The sequence below is a fragment of the Delphinus delphis genome, chromosome 2 (assembly GCF_949987515.2).
Source record: "Delphinus delphis chromosome 2, mDelDel1.2, whole genome shotgun sequence".
NCBI classification, from domain to species: Eukaryota; Metazoa; Chordata; class Mammalia; order Artiodactyla; family Delphinidae; genus Delphinus; species Delphinus delphis.
This window is the reverse complement of record NC_082684.1, coordinates 177,768,604-177,782,778: the sequence shown is the minus strand read 5'-3', so window position 1 is coordinate 177,782,778 and position 14,175 is coordinate 177,768,604. Positions and strand designations below refer to the sequence as shown.

At 38.2% G+C, this 14,175-nt stretch overlaps 1 protein-coding gene across 1 annotated transcript in view; it reads right to left on the bottom strand.

Annotated features, from left to right (window-relative positions):
- ODAD2 (outer dynein arm docking complex subunit 2) overlaps positions 1-14,175 on the bottom strand; it is a 200,333-nt gene that overhangs the window by 171,701 nt on the left and 14,457 nt on the right. Inside the window, exons 7-8 of the mRNA XM_060003795.1 lie at positions 5,119-5,324; positions 3,627-3,716 (exon numbers count right to left, since the gene is read on the bottom strand). Coding sequence (XP_059859778.1) covers positions 3,627-3,716; positions 5,119-5,324 — 296 coding nt within the window. The remainder of the gene's footprint in view (positions 1-3,626; positions 3,717-5,118; positions 5,325-14,175) is intronic.

Below are 14,175 nucleotides of genomic sequence, written 5' to 3'. Positions count from 1 at the left end.
ACTGAAAAATGCCACACACATACATACACACACAAAGATATATCAGGTTTTCTGTACATAGCTAAAGCAATGCAGAAAGAGAACTACATGGCACTAAAGGCCTACTTAAGAAAAGAGAAGTCTCAATTCAGTCATCTAAACTCACATCTAAAGAAACTAGAAAAAGGAGAGCAAAACAAACCCAAAGAGAACAGAGAAAAGGAAATAATAAAGAGAAGAAGTCAATCAAATTGAAAACAGAAAAACAACTTGAAAAATCTATAAAAACAAAAAACTGCTTGTTGAAAAGATCAATAAAACTGACAAAGCTCTAGCAAGACTGACAAAAAAAGAGAAGACACAAATTTCCAGTACCAGAAGTGAATGAAACGTAGCATATCACTACAGATCCTGCTGACAACAAAAGGATCATAAGAGAAAACTATGAACAACTGAACATTAATTTTGACAATTTAGATACAACGGACCAACTCCTTTGAAGGTACAAACTACCGTAACTTAACCAATGTGAAGCACATAATTTGAACAGCGCTACAACTATTGATGGAATTAATTCATAATTTTACAACTCATAGCAAAAGTCTCCAGTTCCAGATGATTTCACTGGAGAATTTCAACAGGCATAGAAGTACTAACACCAATTTTATACAATCTCTCCTAGAAAATACAAGAGAAGGGAACTCATTTTATGAAGCCTGATATCAAAACCAAAGTGCAAACCAAAACAAAACACTGTTATTGAATATCCCTCATGAGTGTAGATGCAAATATTCTTAACATACTATTAAGCACACATAATTCAGCTAGATATAAAAAGAATGAGCCCACCATGACCCAGTGGGGTTTATTCCAGGAATGCAAGGCTGAGTCAGTATTCAAAAATCAGCCATTGTAATCTACCACAGTAGCAGCCTAAAGAAGCAAAATGACATGACCATACCAATTGATGTAGAAAAACCATGTGACAAAATTCAACACCCAATGGCGATTAAAACTCTCAGAAAACCAAGAATAGAGGGGAACTTCCTCAACTTGATAAAGAATATCTGTACAAAAACTGTCATCATACTTTCTGGTGAAAGACTGAATGCTTTCCTCCTAAGATTGAGAAAAAGTAAGAACTTTGATCGCTGATAGTCAACATAGTACTGGCGTTTCTACTTCTAGATGTAAATCTAACAAAACATGCACAGGACTTATGTGCTGAAAACTGCTGGTGAAGGAAATCAAAGGCTTAAATACACAGACATACAGTGTTCATGGATTGGCAGAGTCTACAGAGTAAAGAGATCAATTTTCTCAAAACTGATACAGAGTTTTAATGCAATTTCTATCAAAATCTTCAGTAAGTTTTTTCTGTTAGATATAGCAAGGTCATTCTAAAGTTTATGAGGAAAGGAAAAAAGCTAGAATAGGTCAAAACGATCTGGGGAAGAAACATAATAAAGTGAGAGGAATCACTTTACCAGATTTCAAGATTTACTATAGAGCTACAGTAATCAAGAATGTATGGTGTTGGCAAAGGGCTGGACATAAAAGTCAGCTGCACAGAATAAAGATCCAGAAATAGACCCACACGAGTACACCCACCTGATTTTTGATTAAGGTGAAAAAGCAAGTCAAAGGTGGAAAGACAGCCTTTTCATCAAATGGTGCTGGGGAAATGACCTAGGGCAATGGATCTTGACCTAGGTCTCATACTTTATATAAAATTAACTCAAAATGGATCCCAGTCTTCAATATAAAATGTAGAATTATTAAACTTTTAGGAAGAAAACGTTGGAGATAATCTTCAGGACCAAGGGCTTTGTGACATCAAAGGCACAATCCATAAAAGAAAAAACTGATAAATCAGACTTCATCAAAATTAAAGAGTGCTCTCTGAGAGGCCCTATTAAGAGGATGAAAAGACAAGTCACAGAAAGGGAGGAAATATCTGCAAACCACGTCTATAACCAAGGATATCCTGGATAGAAAAGAACTCTCAAAACCAACATGTAAAAAACAAATGATTCAACTAGAAAATGAGCAAAAGACATAAAGAGACATTTCACTGATGAGCATAAAGGGACGGCAATAAGCTCACGACAAGATGTTAACATCATGAGCCATTAGGGAAATGCTAAGACCACGATGAGCTATCACTACACAGCTTTCAGAAGAGCTGAAATACAACACGCAACAATACCAAATGCTGGCGGGGATGAGGGGAAACTGAGTCTCTCCGACGTCACTGGTGGGAACATAAAATGGTGCAGCCAGTCTGGAAAAGGTAGGCAGTTTCTTAAAAAAGCTAAACACACACAATTACTATCTTGTCAGCAACTGGGCATTTGTCCTACAGGAATGAACACTTCCATCTATACAAACACCTGTGTGTGACTGTTCACAGCAGCTTCATTTCTAATAGCCAAAAACTGCAAACAACTAAAAGGTGCATTAATACGTGAATAATTTTAAAAACTACCACCGCATGGTATATCCATACGATGGAACGCCACCCAGCAACCAAAAGGGACAAACTATTAATACATGCAACAACTTAGGTGGATCTCAAGGGTATTATGGTGTTGAAAAAAAGTCAATATAAAAAAATGTATGAATCTATTTCTGTGGCGGTCCAAAATGACAAAATTATGAAAATAGCGAACAGATGAATGGTTGCTAGGAAGTGGGAATGATGGGGGTTGTGGCTATAATGGGGCGGCCGGGGGATGTCTGTGCGGGGTGAACAGTGCTCTATCTAGCCTGGTCGCCACGGTCATCACACAAACCTGCACAGGGTATAATGACACTGAACTATACCTATACAATGTACCCGTGTTAATCTCCTGGTTTTGATCTTGTACCACAGTTACGGAGGATGCAGGATTTAACCATTGGGAGAGGCTAGGTGAAGGGTCTATGGGACCTCTCTGCACTATCTCCACAACTTTCTGTGAACCTACAATTATTTCAAAATAAAAAGCTTTAAAAAGTTGTCAAAAAATTAATAGTTTATCATGTCTAACTCCCCAAAATGGCATACACGTTGTAGAGTGTCTTAAAGTTTGTTTTTTCCAAGTGTGCAAATTTAAAATGCGAAATTTCTGCCATTTCTTCCCACCACCACCTTGGAGTAAAAATGGCTGAACCTTCTCCCCAGATACGTCACTTTTATCGAACGGAAAACTGGGTAAGAAGCTTATTCGTTGGCCTTCTAATAATGGCTGTTTTAATGAGAAATAACATTTATCACTTTAGAACTGGCAGAGCCATCAGTGACCAGTAAAGTAAGGCTCAGAAAGATGACAATTTTGTATGACATGATTATTCAGAGGCCAGAGATCAGATAAGAGCCCAGTTTTGCTACCACTTAGTTAACTGCTTTTTGCATTAAATATATTCATTTACAAAGAGTTAACTAATACCAGTAGATCGCTGTATTAAAGAAACTCCACATTAAAAGGATATTCTGTAAATGTATTGAAAGAAATCCACTATTACCATTTTTACAGCATTCCTACTAACGGTCAATATAGATATCTTAGGACCCTAATGTGAAAGTAAAACACCATTAACCAGCATTAACTAGCCTGTCGCATAGGGCTGGCTTTAAAGAACTGGTCATGTGAACAGAAACTCACCGAATTAACTGTGCTTTTCCAGATGAAGTAGATGGTCTGGACTTTTCAAGTCTTCCTCCATGTTTTTCTTCTTGGGTGTCTCTTAGTGAGCTTTTGTTCCTAAAGAGATATTAATTTTATTAATTACTTTATGCTGACTAAAAGGAAATTAAAATAGAAATGTATACAAATATTCCATCATGTTCACGCATCCAAATGATGTGTTTTCCTAACACAGAGAACGACTATGAGCTCCAGTCTCATCTGACACCTGAGAGGTCCCTTTTGTCCTTCAGGCACAGCCATGCATTTTATGTAACGGAGAAACACTCTGTCCAGTATTTCTTTGTGCTAGAAACAGGCCTTCATAGGCTGCCATCATTGGGAAGGTCCTTCAGTCTGTCCTGGATCACAGCTGCCTGTTTTTCCACCTTGCCCACCTGACACTGCAGCAGGTCCTATGCCTGATTTTCTGGATACTCTCAAGCTTAGTCTACACCTTGGCATGTACTGGGTTTGCATTAAATACTTGTTTAGTGAATTCTTAATTGAAGAAAATAAGCACATGCAAAAAGCAGCATTTTATAATTCACCTCCCCATTAACAGAGTAGCCCATACATTTGTCATTTTCAGACTCACTCTTTCAAACACAGCCACAAAGGTCAAACACCCCAAAATCAGTGAGACTCAGAGGACCAAGCATGTCTCCTCCTTCCACAGGACTCCTCTGCCAGCTCTCTGAGTTTGCACCCAAAATACAATCACCTGTGGCTCTCAGAATCCCTGCAGGTGAGGACCCATGTGACCAGCAGGGACCCAGTTCTTAACCCAATAAGGGATGACATGGAATAAAAATAGGCTGTAACTTTTAACCTATTTGCTAAACTTGAAAAGTGCTCTAGGTGCTTCTGTTGCGTGTTGGTAACACTGGCTTTGGCACCAATTTACAGAGGGTCCTAAATGGGACTAGGCTTGTATATTTCAGACGTTCATCAAACCTGTGTCCACTTTACTCAGACCATCCATATGTTTGCAGTTCTATCCTTTTTTATAGTACTTACTTAAAGTTCTGTTAATATGCGAGATACCACGTCTATGAAGTTTCCCCTAATTAACTACACATAATGGTACATTTAATCACATAATTTAAAGTGGAATTCTTCTAACATTTACTTAATCAGGTCCCTACCACAATGTTTACATTTCCCATGGGATTCCTCCATGTGTTTTTATCATCTTTTTCACGTGTTATTTGCCCTGACTCACCAACCACATGAAAGTGAATTGGGCTCTCCCTCCCTCCGTGGTGCTCTGCACACAAACGCTGTTGGCTGTCAAATCTTTCTGCCTGGAACGTGAAGAGGACAAGAAGGAACCAACTTATATTGTGGAGGGAGGTGTGAGTATCTCCTCTGTAGTTTTCTCTGATGAAACTGAGTTATGTGAAAAGTTGGGCAACTGTGTGGTTAGCAAGGATGTATCAGAAAACCCATCATGTAAGCGTCTACATACTTTTTGGCATCAAAAAGTATGGTCTTCCAGTTCAAACTTGGCTCTAATCTCTTGGTCATCTGACTCCTTCCCAAACTGATTTGCTTCTTCTCCAGCGCACTCCCGCGGGAAGCAGCGCTAGCTTTACGTAAAGCGGCTGCTTCCTCCTCAGGTGCCTCATTAGGCTGATCCTTTTCCTTTTGCTGTTCTTCATTGGATCTAACCTCCTTTAATTAAAAAAAAAGAGCATATTTTTACCGTGATATCACTTCTGAATTACCTCGTGTTATCTGAAAATTAACCCTGGCGATAAATTCAGACAGGAAGTCTCAAGATGCTCTAACTTGTGTTGCTTAGCAACACAAATTGAATCTGGGCAACTTCAAGACCAAGGCCTCTGTTGGAGTTAGGCTGACAGTGATGGGCTGATCCTAAACTCACACCCCCCCTGCAGCCCACATGGATACAGCAGCAGGACTGGACCAACTCACTCCTCACCACCACCACGAAAAAATTACACTTAAACCCTGTAAAGACTGGGACACATCTTAGTCAAACTGCTGAGACCAAGGATAAAGAAACCACCTTGCCGGAGCCAGAAATAAAAGACAGATTATAGAGAGAGGAAGGAACATAACAATTAAAAGAGACTTCTCATCAGAGACAATGCAATCCACAAGACAAGGGAGTGATATAGCTAAAGTGATGAAAGGGAAAAAAACCCATATCCTGTCAACCCAAAATTCTATACAGAGAAAAAAAATCCTTTGAAAATGAAGGTAAAATAAAGACTTCACAGATGAAAAAAAGCTGAGAGAATTCACTGCCAGAAGACCCAGGCTAAAAAAATTGTTCATGAAGCTCTTCAATCAGAAGGGATCTCATACGAGACAGAACACACATCTACACAAAAGAATGCAGAAATGGTAAAAATAAATATAAAAGTTTCTTTGTGATAACTTTGTGATAAAAGTTTCTTTGTGATCTTTGTGATAAAGTTTCTTTGTGTGACATGCTATCTTTGTTGATAGCATGTCAAAGTAAAATGTACGACAACAATAGTACAAACACAGGGAGAGGCACTCGAAGCACACTCTTGTAAGGCTCTTAGACTACTTGTGAAACTGTATAATACTGTTCAAAGGCAGACAAGGTAAATTAGAGGCATATATTATAAGCCCAACTGTGATGTTTTTTAAAAAGTATAACTGATGAACTAATTGCATACACAAAATGGAATCATTTCTAAAACTTCAGTTAATTCAAAGAGGGAAGAAAAAGAACAAAGAACAAATGGGACTAATAAAAGCAACAAGCAAAATAGTAAATGTAATTCAACTCTATCAGTAGGCACATTAAACGAAAATGATTTAAAAACGTCAATTAAAAGAAATTGTCAGAGTGGATGAAAAAGGAAAACCCAATTATTTGTGGTCTAAAAGAAACCATTTTATATATAAAGATATAAATACACTATAAGTAAAAAGCTGCAGAAAAATATTCCATGAAACCAATAATCAAAAAAAGCAGGAATGGCCACATTAAAATCAGACAAAATGGACTTCAAAACAAATAATATTATCAGAGATAGAGAGACATATAATGCCCAAGAGCCAATTACACCCAATTCTAACTGTGTGTTCACCAAACAATAGAATTTCAAAAGATTAAAGCAACAATAGAACTAACAGGAAAAACAGATAAATCCACAATTAGGAGACTTCAAAACCCCCCTCTCAGTAATCAACAGAATGAACAAAACAAAACTTAATAAGAATATAGGGCTTCCCTGGTGGCGCAGTGGTTGAGAGTCCGCCTGCCGATGCAGGGGACACGGGTTCGTGCCCCGGTCCGGGAAGATCCCACATGCCGCGGAGCGGTTGGGCCCGCGAGCCATGGCTGCTGAGCCTGCGCGTCCAGAGCCTGTGCTCCGCAACGGGAGAGGCCACAGCAGTGAGAGGCCCGCGTACCACAGAAAAAAAAAAAAAAAAAGAACAGCAAATTAAACCCAGAGTGCAGAAGAAAGAAAAATTTAAAGAGCAGAAACAAAATAAAATAGAAAGCAAACAATAGAGAAAATCAATGAAACAAATAGCTGTTCTTCAAAAAGATCAATAAAATTTATCACTTCTTTCCAGACTAGTCAAGAATAAAAAGAAGATATAAGTGACCAATATTATGCATGAAAGAGGGGTTATCACAGCAGAGCCTCCAGACATCGGAAGATAATAGTGGAGTGTTATACTTGATGCCAACATTTGAAGTAAGTTAGATAAAATGTGCAAATTCATTGAAAGACACGAACCACCAAAGCTCAGTAAGAGAAAGAAATCTAAATAGTTCTATATCTACTAAGGAAATAAAATTCTCAACATAAAACCTTTCAACAAAGAAACCTTCAGGTAGAGATGGATTCCTTGGTAAATTCTACCAAACATTTAACAAAGAAATAAGATTCATCTACATAAAGAATTCCAGAAAGAAGAGAAGAGTAGTGCATACTTCCCAATTCATTCTGAGGCCACATTACCCAGATCCCAAAACCATGAAAAGATAACTACCAACCCATATCCTTCATGACTACAGATGCAAAAATCCTCAGCAAAATATTATCAAATTACATCTAGCAATGTCAAATGGGGTAAGACATCAGGACCAATCCCAATCCCGGGATTAATATTAGTTCAACATTCAAGAATGAATGACCATATCAACAGACTAAAGAAGAGAAATCATGTTATCATCTCGAGATACAGTAAATCACCCCCTCCCAGTAGTAAGAGGCTCATCCCCCACGGCTTAAGTTGAGGCCCCACGGGAAGCATGTAATAAAGCACCTCCCCCTCCTAGCCAGGTGCGTGTCAGCAGAGGCCCAGTGGGGAGACCGAACTTCCACCCCCTGCCCAGTGGTAACGAGGCACCCTACACCACCAGGTTCTCAATGGAGTCTAAGTGGGGAACTTGGATTTTTACATGCACCTTGTAGTACCCCACACCCACACCATGAGACCTACACTTAGAGAAGTCCTGCTAAAACAAAAGGTTTAAATAAAATCCAAAGTTTCATAACATAATCCAAAAATGTCCAAGACAACACAAAAAATCACTCATCGTACCCAGAACAAGGAATGTCACAACCTGAATGAGAAAGGACGACGAGTGGATGCTTATACCACAGTAAAATGGACGATGAAATAATCTCAGATGTTGGAATAAGATTTTAAAGTAGCCATCATGAGGCTTCCCTGGTGGCACACTGGTTAAGAATCCGCCTGCCAGTGCAGGGGACACGGGTTCGAGCCCTGGTCCAGGAAGATCCCACTTGCCACAGAGCAACTAAGCCCGTGTGCCACAACTACTAAGCCTGCGCTCTAGAGCCCATGCTCTGCAACAAGAGAAGCCACCGCAATGAGAAGCCTGTGCACCAAAACAAAGAGCAGCCCCCGTTTGCCACAACTAGAGAAAGCCCGCGCACAGCATCAAAGACCCAACACAGCCAAAAATAAATAAATAAAATAAATTTATTTAAAAAAAATAAAGTAGCCATCATAAAAATGCTTCGATAATCAATTACGAAGACTTGAAACAAATGAAAAATCAGAAAGTCTCAGCAAATAAATAGATGATATACAGAAGAACCAAATAGAAATTCTGAAAATGAAATTTACAAACCAGAATAACTCACTGGATAGCTCAGCAACAGGATGGAGAAGACATAGGAGAGAAACCATGAACCTGAAGACAAACAACAGAAATTACCCAATCTGAACAACAAAGAGGAAATATATTGAAAAAACATTTTTTTAAATAAATAAACAGGGCCTCCAGATCCGTGGGACCACAGCAAAAACTCCAACAGTCATGTAATCAGAGCACCAGAAGGAGAGGAGAAAGAAGGTCAGACTGAAAATGCATTCTAAGAATGTCTGAAATTTTCCCAAACTTGGAAAAAGACATAAATCTAAGATTCAAGAAGTTGAGCAAACCCTAAACAGAATAAACCCAAAGAAATTCCTGCCAAGACACATAATAATCAAACTCCATAAAACTAAAGTCAAAGAAAATTCTTAACAGCAATGAGAGAGAAACAATATTTTACCTATAAAGGAAAAACAATTAAAATAACAGCAGATTTCTCAGGAGAAACCGTGGAGTCCAGAAAGACTGCAACAACATTTTTCAAGTGCTGAAAATAAAAAACCGTCAGGCCAGAATACCATATCCAGTGGAAATATTCTTCAGGAATAAAGGGGAATTCAAGATGCTCTCAGATAAAGGAAAACTAGGAGAATCTGTCACCAACAGACCTACCTCAATGAATAAGAAGTTCTTAAACAGAAAGGATATGATAAAAGAAGGAAATTGGCAACACCAGGAAGGAAGAAAAGAACAACAGAAAGGGGCTTCCCTGGTGGCGCAGTGGTTGAGAGTCCGCCTGCCGATGCAGGGGACACGGGTTCGTGTCCCGGTCCGGGAAGATCCCACATGCCGCAGAGCGGCTGGGCCCGTGAGCCATGGCCACTGGGCCTGCGCGTCCGGAGCCTGTGCTCCGCAATGGGAGAGGCCACAACAGTGAGAGGCCTGCGTACCGCAAAAAAAAAAAAACAAAAAAAAAGAACAACAGAAAGAATAAAAGCATGGGTACATACAAAAGACTTTCATCCTCCTCTTGAGCTTTCTAAATGATGTTTGATGGTTGAAGCACAAATTATAACAGTGTCTCATACAGTTATCAATGTGACGGAAATAAAGGCAAATATAAATGAGAGAGTGTAAAGGGACTTAAAGGGAGATATGGTTTCTATACTTCACTCACGTGGTAAAATGTCACACCAGTAGACGATGATAAATTCTGTATAATACAATATCTACAACAACCACCAAAAACTACACAAAGAGATACACTCAAAACACTATGGAGGGGTTTCCCTAGTGGTGCAGTGGTTGGGAGTCCGCTTGCTGATGCAGGGGACATGGGTTCATGCCCCGGTCCGGGAGGGTCCTGCGTGCCGCGGAGCGGCTGGGCCAATGAGCCATGGCCGCTGAGCCTACGCTCCAAAGCGGGAGAGGCCACAACAATGAGAGGCCCGCGTACCGCAAAAAAAAAAAAACACTATGGAAAAATCAAAATGGAATTCAAAAAAAATGTTCAAGTAATCCAAAGACAACCAGGGAAAAAAAAAGTGAAAGAAAACGGAAGGAAAAAACAGAAAGTGAAACTAAGCTGGCAGACTTAAGCTCTCACATATCAATAATTAAAAGTAAACGACTTAAACACACCAATGGATACATCAATAGATAGAGTTTCAGAAAATGGATTTTAAAAATGACTCAACTATATGCTGCCTACAAGAAACTCACCACAAATATAATGATATAGGTAGCTTGAAAGTCAAAGAAGGGAAAAAGATACACCATGCAAACGTTAGTTTAAAAAAAAGGTAGGAGTGGCTATATGAATAGCAGATTAAGTAGCCTTCAGAAAAAAGAAAATCACCAAAGACAGAGAGGGACATTACATAATGATAAAATGGTCAATCAAGAAGACATAATCCTAATGTGTATGCAGAGCCGCAAACACAAAAACAGAACTAAGAGGAGAAACAGACAAATCTACAATCATTGTTGGAGGATTTCACATCCTTCTCTCAACACTGACAGAAAATCAGCAAGGATGTGAAGAACTCAACCACACCAAAAACCAAACTTATAAAGATTTAAGTTATTTAGAGTGTGTTCTCTGACTACAGTGGAATCAAACTAACAATGAATCACGTAATAGAAAAATCTAACGCTAAACAACAAACTTATAAATAATCATGGATCAAACAGGAAGTCTCAAGGAGAAAAAACTTCTATTGAGGTATAGTGGATTTAAGGGAAGTTTAAAAAATAGAACTGAATGAAAATGAAAACAGTGATAATATAACGCCAAAATGTGTGACGGGTAGGTAAAGTTCTGTAAGGGCAATTTATAGCACTAAACACTTACCTTAGAAATGAATCAAACTCTCAAATCAAGAGTCTAAGCTGCCACCTTAAGAAACTAGCAAAAGAAGAGCAACATAAACTCAAAACAGGCAGAAGGATGTAAAAATAGATGCATCTCTGAACTGTCAGTGCTAAGGTGAGAGCAGGAAAGTGGAGACTGCCTTCCATCTTACTGCTGTCCTGCCCCAGAGAGGTGCTCACTTGTTTCTGAATGTCTTTGTCCAAAAGACAAATTCTCTGTAGATGAATGTAGACTTAAGAGAATTCTTTCTTAATATTATTCACCCCTGAAATCACCAAAATCCCTTTCAATGCAAATATAACTAGATTAAATTAAATGTATGATTAAAAAATCTAGAGAAATAAGAGTAAATGAAACTCTAAGTAAAAAGAAAAGAATAAGTATCAAAATGAAGTAGAAAAAAGAAAAATAGAGAAAAATCAATGAAACCAAAAGTGAATTCTTTGAGAGAACTGATGGACTTCTAGCCAGATGGATCAAGAAAAAATAAAACACAGTGATTAATATCAGGCATGAAAGAGGTAACAACAGCTATAGATTCTACAGTTGTTAAAAGGTTAATAAAAGAATAAACAAGTTTATACCAATCAGTTCAACAACTTAGATGAAAGGGATGCATTCCTTTAAAGACAACCTAGCAAGGTCCCTCAAGAAGAAACAGATAGCCTGCATGGTCCTAGAACTAGCAAGGACATTGAACTTGTAGTTAAAAACCTTCCCACAAAGAACACTCCAGGCACAGACTGCTTCACTGGTGAATTCTACCACACAGTTAAGACAGAAAGAATAGCAATTCTACACAAACGTTTCCAGAAAATTGAATGGGAGATAAAATTTTCCAACTCATTCTGTAAGGCCAGTATTACTCTGATACCCAAACCAGACAAAGATATTGAAGAAAAGAAAACTACACATTGATAATCTTACACAGATGCAAAACGTCTTAATAAAATCTTAGCAAATTAAAATTTTAAAGTATATAAAAAGGATAATACACTCTGAACAAATAAAGTTTGTCCCAGAAATGTAAGGTTGGTTTATCATTTGAAAATCAATATAATTCACCACGTTAAACTAAAAGAGGAAAAAAAAAACACGATTAATGCAATAGGTACCGAAATATCATTTGATAAAATCCTATATCCAATCCTAATAAAGTTCTCAACAACTTGGAATAGAGGGGAACTTCCTCAACCTCACAAATTTCATCTATGAAAAACCGACAGCTAACAATAGTTAGAAACTGGAAGTTTTCCCTTTACCATCAGGAACAAGAAACCACGTCTATTCAATTCCGTACTGGAGGTTCCAGCTAGCGCATTAAGGAAAGAAAAAGAAATAAAATCACTGAAATTGTAAAGGAAGAGGTAAAATGATCTTTATTTATAGACAATATGACTATCTACACAGAAGACCCTTTGGAATCTACAAACCAGACAAAACTAACAAGTGACTTTAGCAAGGTTTCAGCGTATGAAATCAATATACAAAAATCAAGTGTATTTTTATATAGTAGCAACAAATAACCAGAAATTGACATTTTAAAACTATTGTTAACAATAGCTCCCAAATAGGAAATATTTACAGATAAGTTTCACAAGAGATGTGTAAGACATGTGCACCAAAAGTTACAAAGCAATGCTGAGAGAAATTAAATAAGATGGAGAGACATGCTAAGTAATACTAAACAAATGGAAGGATATACTGTGTTCCATGGATTGGAAACCCCAATATTGTTAAGATGTCAGTTCTTAAATTGATCTATAGATTCAACACAAGATCAGTCATAATTCCTTCGGGATTTTATGAAGAAATTGACAAGCTGACTATAAAATTTGAACGGACATGCGAAAGATATAGAATAGCCAGCAACTCCAAAGAACAACTGGATTGACAGAGGACTGACACTACCTGACCCAAGACTTAATGCAAGTAAGTAGGTAATCAAGACAGTGTGGTTCTGGTATAAAAATAGACAAATAGATCAATGGAACAGAAATACACCCAGATAAATGGACAACTGTGCAAAGAAAGGACAATTCTTTTTCAACAAATGATGCTGGAACAACTAGATATCTACATGCAGAAGAAAAAAATGAACTTTGATCCATACCTCACATCATGTACAAAAAATATATTAAATTGGATCATAGGCCTAAATGTAAAACCTAACATTTAAAATCTTCTATAAAAAAGCACTGGAGGGCTTCCCTAGTGGTGCAGTGGTTGGGAGTCCGCCTGCCGATGCAGGGGACATGGGTTCGTGCCCCGGTCCGGGAGGATCCCACATGCCGCGGAGCGGCTGGGCCCGTGAGCCATGGCCGCTGAGCCTGCGCGTCCGGAGCCTGTGCTCCGCAGCGGGAGAGGCCACAACAGTGAGAGGCCCGTGTACCGCCAAAAAAAAAAAAAAAGCACTGGAGAAAATCTTTGTAACACTGGGTTTGGTAAAGCTTTATTAGGTACAACGCTATAAAAGAATAATAAGTTGGACTTCATCAAAATTGAGGACATTTGCTTTCTGAAAGACTCTTTTTGGAGAATGGAATAACAAGCTACAAACTGGCAGAAAACATTTATTTATAAATCCTGTATCTGAAAGAATATATAAGTCTCTATGTATGTATATCTCACAACTCAGTAATAGGAACGAAACAATCCAATAACAAATGGGCAAAAGATCTGAATATACACTTTACCACTTAAGATATATAAATGGCAAATAAGCATATGAAAGGACGCATTCAAGTAAGGCAAATTAAAACTCAGTGAGATATCCGTACACACCTATTAGAACATCTAAAATAAAGGACTGACCGTTCCACTTACTGATGAGTATGTGGCACAGCTGTCAATCTCATGCACTGCCAGAGTGGATGGAGATGGTTATAACCCCCTTGGAAACCAGTTCACCGATGGCTTAAAAAGTTAAACATATAACCACCATGTAACCTTGCCATTTCAGTCTGAGGTTTTACCCAAGAGAAATGAAAGCATGTGGTCTGTAAAAATAAACACCCCAAAACAAAACATTAAAAACATAAGAGCTTAAATTTTAAAGATTTGTA